The sequence below is a fragment of the Cyprinodon variegatus genome, unplaced genomic scaffold, assembly GCF_000732505.1.
Source record: "Cyprinodon variegatus isolate N-32 unplaced genomic scaffold, C_variegatus-1.0 Scaffold70, whole genome shotgun sequence".
NCBI lineage: Eukaryota > Metazoa > Chordata > Actinopteri > Cyprinodontiformes > Cyprinodontidae > Cyprinodon > Cyprinodon variegatus.
In genome coordinates this window covers 404,636-413,626 of record NW_015150523.1, presented here as the reverse complement: position 1 = coordinate 413,626, position 8,991 = coordinate 404,636, and the positions used below count along the sequence as shown (strand labels likewise).

General features: G+C 37.9%; 1 protein-coding gene across 1 annotated transcript in view; it reads right to left on the bottom strand.

The window, feature by feature from the left end:
* asz1 (ankyrin repeat, SAM and basic leucine zipper domain containing 1) overlaps positions 1-8,991 on the bottom strand; it is a 61,435-nt gene that overhangs the window by 14,993 nt on the left and 37,451 nt on the right. Inside the window, exons 9-12 of the mRNA XM_015372232.1 lie at positions 8,440-8,496; positions 8,191-8,300; positions 5,851-5,956; positions 1,817-1,930 (exon numbers count right to left, since the gene is read on the bottom strand). Of these exons, the coding sequence (XP_015227718.1) occupies positions 1,817-1,930; positions 5,851-5,956; positions 8,191-8,300; positions 8,440-8,496 (387 nt within the window). The remainder of the gene's footprint in view (positions 1-1,816; positions 1,931-5,850; positions 5,957-8,190; positions 8,301-8,439; positions 8,497-8,991) is intronic.

Sequence of the window (8,991 nt, the reverse complement as noted above, 5' to 3'; positions counted from 1 at the left end):
TTTGTTTCATTTTCTGTTCCAGATGTTTCAATAGTAGCTACATCTCTGACTGTTCTTTCTTTTGACAAAATAATAAATTAAACTAGTGTGCCCATAATACGGACATGCCAGCTGCAGGTGTAGTAACCGTTAGTTCAGTCATCAGTAAACAAAATTTAATCAATAATTAGAGAGTAGCGTAATAAATTATGTTGTAGCCTGATAAAATGGACAACTGTTTTCAAGTAAAACTAATGTGAAAAACTAGGTTTGGAAAACAACTAACTTACTGAATAAGACTCATAGGTCAAGTCTGGAGCACTCTACTAGATCCATTGTTCAGACCGGAGAGAAGATTAGAAGTAGGAAATAAATGTTGAAAGTGACATTTTATCCTAAATCACTTGCACAAACGACTTAAAAATGATTTTGTTCATAAGAACGGTTTTTGAATGAGGTCCATTGTTTCCATACCATGCCACATAGTGGTACACTAGCTCCCTGTACCTAGCTTCTTGTCCATCTTTGCAGTCATTTGTTTCATCAGAGTTATCTGGGAATTCTCTTCAGTAAACAGGACGCCTGTACTGAAGGTCAGAGGTATATAGATTAAAAAAAGAATGCTGAGTACTGTCCCCTGTGCTGTTCACTGCTTGATTATACAGTTGACCTGGATCAAATTACCGATGCCTCCACTTCAGTCTTCCTAGAGTTTATGACAAATTAAGTCAAGCTGAATTGTGTTAAATGCACAGGAGAAATCAATGAACATTATCCTCACAGTGCCCTCTGCCTTGTCTAAATGACAGTGGGTTGAAGCAGGTTGATGATGACATCTTCAACACCAACTCCACCATGATAGGCTGATAGCTGCTTGCTTGTTTGCTGAAGTGAACCAACAGAAGTCTCTCTAGGACCGTTGTGATGTGGCGAGTCAGGGAAACAGGTCTAAAGTCTCTGAGGACTTTTGGCTGTGTTTTTTTAGGTACTGGAACAAGGCAGGAGGTCTTTCACATCATTGGCACTGTATTCTGGGTCAGGCAAGGTTCAAGATGTGCTGAAGAATCCCACTGTTGTGCAGGATATTATCCAAGACCAATTTAATCCCACCCAGAAAATAAGACAGACTAACCAGCTTCTTTTTCAAACACTGTTTAAATAAAAACTTCTGTTTTTTCTGCATTTAACAGCAGGAAGTTTAAAGTCACTCATTTTGTCTTCAAGACATGTCTGTAGTCTGTGTAATGGGTTAGTTTAATCTGCATTTATAGAGAAATATAGCTAAAATATCAGCATAACAGTGGAAATGTGTCCCATGCTGTCTAATAATTCTATCATTTGGGATCATATATATAGTAAAGAGAATTGGCCCTAGCACTGATCCCTGTGCTACTCCACAGGTAACCTTTACCTGAGCTACTGCTTTGTGGCTGAGCTGCTGGCTTTGCTGCATTGTAACAAAATTGATGCAACTGGGAGACAGGTGATTTTTTTTTTGCAGCGAGGACATTTACAACTGGACTTGTTGCATGGGTGCCAAACTATCACCATGAAATCACTAAAGTTCTGAGGGCCACACATTCTTTTACAACCATTAAACTTAATAACTAACGCTCAAGATTCATTAGGTTTAAGATTCACCTTTTCCATATTGTTTTCATTAGATAAATTACAGAAATGTTATCTATAGTTTATCTATAGTGATTAAATGTATATAGAAAACCTGGTGAAGACATGATCATTTGGAATCATGATTCTTTTTTTCTTTTTCTTTCAAATTAAAAACAGTTTTCTCGTTTAAAGCGGTTTTCATGAACATGTTGACGTGCATGCTGACCTGGCAAAGCAGACTGTAGAGGCAGGTGACTTCCTTCTGCAGGTCTTTTGTCTGGAGCACTAGCTGGCTACAGACAGACTGGGCTTCCTTCTTGGGGTCCATTGATAGGATCAGCTGCTTGGACAACCAAAAAAAGATAAAGGTTACAAATGCACAAACATTGATGCAGAGACTTTGAGACAAGAGACAGTATGAGAAAATCAATGACACACGTTCACTGGCCACTTTATTAGATTCACCTGTTTAACCGTTTGTTAACACAACAACCCAATAATACATCAACAGGGGGGGCTCTCTTCAGCATCAGAGTAATGTTAATGATGTATCCCATGATGCCACGCAGGTCCTGGGCTGCACAGCATCTCAGGAACCTTGTGCTGATGCGACTCAGACCCTAATATCTTTCATAGACAGAACGAATCACCTAAATCCGGGAGCTGGTTTTTTTGCCTGGGGGTGAACGATTATGCCAAAAATCAATACTGCAATTTTCTCAACCAAATTGCAATTTCAGTTTGTTTGTCCTTTGCACTAAGCACAAGCGTGTAGATCAGATCAGGGATCACCAAATGGACCTTAGTCCAGATCCAGACCCAGTGACTTTTCAGTCAGGACCGGTACTCAGAGCCAAATAAATACCCTAAAGTACATAACAACAGGGCAATGTTTCTTTAAAAGTCTGGAAAACGGTGAGTGCAGGTAAGCAAATCTTTACGGTAACTGTTTATGGCCTTTAATTGGAGGAGGCAATCTGATTTTTTTTTTATTACAGAAACAAACTTGAGGGAAGTAGGCTAAAAATGGCATGTTCGAAGATGAGAAAAGTTGATGCAGAAAATCAAATGTTTAAAAGTGAGTAGATGAAGGAGTATGAATTTATCCTTCTGGCCAGCAAAAAACGGCCTCGGAAAACATCTGCTGCTGATCCAGAATCCATATACCGGAGAAGTTTCGGAATTTTCAAAGCCAAGTTTATTTCACTGCTTAATTTTTTATCAGGTTTATGTAACATTTTTTTTTTTCCCATTTAATTAAGATGAGGCAAACCTTCAGCGGCCGCATGCTGTTTAAAACTGCAGCTCACTAATCTGCTAGCAGTTCTTACACTTGGAGAACATTCGGGATCAAGTGAATCTGCTACTTCCTAGCAACAAATAGTGCCTTAAACTGCTTACCTTGATCTTGACCATGTTTGGATCAACTTACAACTGTGAGTCAGCATTTCCTGCCATGAACAGTATAAACAGGGTTTATACAGGAATGAGCAACTCTACTTTAATGCTTTTTAATGCTCTTTGAAATAATTTTAATGCCATCAACAAGTACCAAGTACCCATGACACACAAAAATGACAAAATCCATCTTTACTGTCGACCGGCTGCAGCCATGTCCCGAATTCCTCATTTTCCTGCCACTTTTGTGGTTTTGTTTGCATTTTCCCCATTCTCTAGCTTTTTCTCCGCCTCAAGCTTCTTTTCCGAACATACGGCTTTACGATCAACCGGAAGTAGTTCCGTTCAAATACAGGAAAGAACAGGCGTTGGAAGACGCGCCAGCAGCACTTTATAGGTCTGCTGTATGGGAGCGCTTTGCATTTAGAGTGACCTACGATGACGGCGGAAAGAAAGTTGTGGATAAAAGTGCAACAGTATGCAAGCAATGTGCAACAAGTTTTGTTTATGCTAACAGCAACATGACCAAAATGTCAGGCTAACCCCGAAATCCCACATACTCCGTCAGCGCTCCGCTCCAGACCGCCTGCACAAAGCAAAGCCTACAGCCTCCGCTGTGGCTCCCGTCCGCTCCGCTCTGAGTTCCTTGGAGATCGTAGAGGGCATGCACGAGATGATTAAATTCAAAGCAGCAGAACATGCGGAAATGATCCATGGTTTCCATGGATCATTAAAAATAATTACAATTCATTATTTTTTTTTTTTGATTTTTTCATTAATTTCATAAATTTTTATTATATTTTTTATTTTTCGGTGTAACAATAAACATATACCGAACTGAAAACCGTGACCACGAAACCGTGAACTGAACCGTGGATTTTGTGAACCGTTCCACCCCTAAAAGGCATGTAATTCTCCAGCCCTATTTGTTACCCGAGATTGATTTTACATTTTTAAAACATCACTGAGGTTTTTTTTGGAGCAGTCCATCTTTCTGTAGCTGCATCCTCCATCTCTGATTCTTCTTTCCTTCATGCCTTCTTCCGTTTGTATGTGAACTGAAATCTCAATTACAATGCAAATTGTAGTTGACTATAAAGATAAATTAATTGATTCAGAGCTCTCAGTTCTTTATGTTGTCCTGTCCTGAAGGCTCTCTTCCTTTAATAGTTTTAATTCAGAGTTGATCCAGGTCTTGTCTGAAAAATACCATTCTTTCATGAGGGGCAACGTGTTGATGATGCATACGCTGATGTAGAACATTATGCATGCAGTTTCTATTAAAATAGTTCTTCTGCACAGTGGATCTGAAACCTCTGCAGTACTTTGGCCTTTTAATAATAATAAATAATCTGTTTTAATAATTTACACTTTAATCAAAAAGCACCATCTGATACTGCAAATTTTCTAATTCAAATGTTGAAATTCAAAAGAACAAAAATGTTTTTGACATTTTGTTCTTTAGTCTGTAGCAGACATGGGCAATGTGGAGTCAACAAGTCATCTCCATGTCATATATTTGTTCTACCCAGCCACTGAAGCAGGTGAGTCCAATCTTCACTGTGAATCAGGCTGTGCAGATTGGACTAACCTGGTTAATTGGCTGGGTAGATTAAATACATGACATGAAGATGACTTGTTGACTCCACATTGCCCATGTCTGGTCTGTAGTCACAACAACCTTTCTTTAAACTGATGCCCAACAATATGTCCTGTCCTTGGTTGTGCACACAATCTCCAGCTCAACACTGCCACCTACTGCACTGGAGTGAATTAATCACTGTCCTCTTTAGTTTGTTCATTCCTTCAACTAATTTATTTAACTGATGATGAACCAAAGTTAGGCAGTGTTTAAAAAAAATCAGAATCATTTTCTAATTAGTTACAAAAAAAAATTTTTTTATATAACCAGATGGGAAAAAAAGAAAAAAAAAAAAAAAAGAGGGTTTGGTCCAAGTTACAGCCACTATTAATTAACTTTATTAATTTGCTGTTAGATGTTAGCATAATCCTAGTTTTAATATGTTAAATAACTACAGCTGAAAAATTTTTTAACAGCAGCAATTCAATATGAGAAAGAGCAGAATCTATTCTAGCAATGTGAATCAATACCAGCCATTACAAAGGTTTAGACACAAACTGTTTTTTCTGAATCATGTAACCACTGGTATTTATGAGTCCTTCTCTGTGTACTTAAGTGTGCGTGTCTCTCCTAAAATGATAGGGAAAACAGCGCAAGCATTTTTAAAAATTTTGACTTAAAAATCTGTAGGAATAGGATGGCAAATGCTTGGCTGAGTCTGGCTGTACAGATCCAGCCCACAGTCTCCTCTGCATCCTCTAAGACTGCCACCCCAGCATTATAGCAGGAATCATTTAGACACTGATTTAGGCGTGGTTGAACATTTGCACTCAGGTACACCAAAGCAACTGTGTATCAGCAAACAACACGTGTTTACAAGCATTAGAGCTTTACAGCTTATCCTGCAATTCCACTCTACTGCCATTGACATAAAATGCTCTACTTTTAATACATTTTGTCTTGTTATCCTCTCAGTTTAATATCATAGCAGGGTGGGGAATTCATAAACCACCTTCTTTGAAGAGAAATAAATGAGAGCCATCGTTATTCAATGTTAATAAATGCTGACCTTATTAAACCCGATATAAGAAGCATAATTGCTTGTTGGTAGAAGTAAACCAGAAATGTCCATGAAACTAGACAACACTATGAATATTTATTGGTTTATTATCAGAGAAGATGAAAAACAAGTGATAAAGAACTGTAATATCAAAACCAAGGCAAGAAAAACGTGGATACCTTAACAGCCCCAATATGTGACCTGAACAAGTTAAGTGCACCTGAGAAGTCTGACGAGGGAAACGGCTGCTGGTATCCTGAAGTATCTCCGTCAGGTAGCTGCACTGATGACTCACACTTAGGAGGAAGTTCAGCAACTCCTCATTCCTGGAAAATAAAGAGAAATTCAACAAGAAGGCTTAGCTTAAAATAAAAAGATGTCTCCAACTTAGAATAGTTTATCAAGTTATTTTCCCCCATAATTGCTAGTGTTTTCTAAATTTTCCTTTAAGATCTAGCATTCTTAACATCAAACAGATTATTCAACAAAACATAACATCTTCAAGCATTATAAGTATTTTTTTTACTTTTTGGTTCCTACCAAATCCATGTAGCCAGAGTATTAATGTTCTCCATTAATAACATTCTGTCTAGCTGTATTTCAATGTGTGATAAGATCAGCTTTAGACAAGCAACAGGAATAATAAAATTGCTTTTTATATTTTGCAACAGGTTGGCGCTGCTGAAATCTGGAGGCAGTATTAATGAAAAATCAAAAACTTTAAACGGTACCAGTAACTAGAATATAAAATACAGCGTTTGGTCAGATTATTTTTGGGCTTTCCTGGGAAGACGCACAATCATTTAAAGATACTAAACTCTTGTGGGGTACAAAATATACTAAAAACAACGACTAAACCCAAGAGTTTAGTAGTTTTCTTTTTTAAGTGATGTCTTTAAATATGTCTGCATAACAAAACAAGCCATAGCCTGATATAGATACTCTGCTAAGACAGCGCAGACAGATTAATAGTTTGGACAAAGCTTAGAGGTCACGTGTTCCAAGACATTTTCTGGAGTCATTTCTACCAAACTCTAGAGAAACCCGAGCAGGTGGCTAAACCTTTTTTATCCCTCTCTGTAAATAAACCTTTTTTTGTCACACCTCCGCAAAGAAACCCAGTTTAAATGATTGGTTATTTGTATTCATCAACCTCAGAATGTCTTCCCATCACCTAGAACTGTGGGATATTGATAGTTCTTATCTTAATGGTACATTTCCATGGCTAAGGGCACAGAGCAGGCAGCCATCCTGGCCCTCCTACTACTTTGTCAGGAAATCCAGTAAACAGTGTCAACCAGCCTTTGCAACACCCACGCCTCCCTTTTTAACTGCTGTTAGTTTATCTAAGGGCCACAGAGAGAAGGTGATCTACACAAGTAGTGCTTGAGCTCCATAAGCAGCAGTTCTGTGTTTCCAAAGATAAACGCTGGTCTGGGCATCGAAAATCACTGCCACCCAAGCTTCAGTTTGCTGCTGGGCCAGAGGAAAGAAGAGCTCTCGTCAGGAGCTAGGGGCGAGATGACAAAGAACAGACCAATCAAAACTTTGTGAAGGCCATGTTAAAAAATTAAATAAAAATAGAAACTATAAAAACATAGCTCTTTAAAAGCAATACATTTTCTAATTAGCATAGGAATAATATAAACTTTTTCCCTTCAGCGAACTGGATGTGGTAACGGAGAAGAAACGAAGATCTGATCTGATCACGGACTACGGCAGAAACAGAGGATCCTGTGCTGATCAATAGTGGGAGCTCTGAAAAGAGAAAGACTTTCTCTAGATTCAGCCTGAACGGCTTTAACAGAGCTTTTACTTCCTAACTTATTTCAGCTTCTCATCAGCCCTCACCTCACAAATCATCAGTGCGCTGCTGAAACAGTCAGAAGCAGGATCAGTGCTGGACTAGGGCGATGGGAAGAGAGGTGCAGTGCCGAGACAAGGAAATACTCATGAGGGAGATGGATAGGTTCCAGTGGGGCATGACGGATGGGTGAATTTTAAAGATGGGGCCAAGATGGATGTACAAGGGGGTGTTAGGCAGGGGTCCACAACCTGGGGCTCAGGAGCCACAGTTGGTGCTTTGGGGTTTCCATAACAACCCTCAGGTAATTTGGCAAAAAAAAAAGAGAACAGCTCATTTTTTCCTTTTATATTTGATGTTTTAGCTGACTTTTTTATGGAAAAAAAAAACAATGTTCAACAAGAGAAAAACCAGCAAGAATTATTTATTTATTTATTTTTTACGTTTTTCTTGTCATTAGTCTGGAAATTATAGACTTACATAATTTTCCACAAAACACAGCCAACAGAATTGGTCCTATATTATAAAGGTTTTCTATATTGGAAATATACTGGTGGTGTTTTGTTCTTATAAATATCCAAGACAAATTTCTCATAGTAGGTAGGACTAAAGACCCTTGGTTCTTAAGCTGCTAAATTAATACCTTTAAGCCTGCTTCAGTTTTTGAGGTTTTGCAAATGTGTTTTCAATTTAGATCCCCTAAAAATTCTTCTTGATTCCAACAGGCCGGTGAGATATTAAGACCAAAGATCCTACCCATTCTCTTCAATCACCAGCTGGATCTTGTCAAGGTCTACTTTGTTCAACTGCATCTGCTGCACAGCACTCAACACTTTCTGTTGATCTTCTGGGTCTGTGATACCAATCTGACAAATGGGAAAAGAAGACAGCTCATATAGATAACGATTTTAAAATAAATAACTAATTATTGAAGGTTTAAACATGTGTATATAGCATTGTTGATAACCCTCAAGCTGAAATACAAATGTTACAGTGATCAATGACCTTCTTTAAGTCCTCCTTCTCCATGGTCATCAGGTAGCTCCAGCTGATGTCATTTTCCTTTGTTCGTGTATGGGAACAGAAAGAAAAAAGGAAGAATAATTAAATCTATTCTACAGCTGTTCCTTTACAGTTGATCCTGTAACAATCTACAGATAATAAAGCTGAGGACCCTCTGGTATCTCAATTTTATTTTTAAGCATCTCAAACCATTTAAAAGCACCAAGTACAATTTTATCCCAACTCATGTCAGTCTCTAAATCTGATGTTCGCAAACATTTTAGCCTGTGAAGCAAAAATAATCTGACCGACTGTTGATCCCTGAAAATACACATAATCACATCACTCTATATTTATACATGTGTCAAAACTGTGAAATATATTGATATATTTATCTTTTAAGTTACATTTTATATTCCAATTCCTCATTTTAAGTAGGTTTTTAATAATTAACATTTTTTGGCATTTTTAAATATATTAGATGAATAAATGTTAGATCTTTTTATTCCATAGTAAATTTGATCCATGGGACATTCATGTCTATGAATTTCGTGA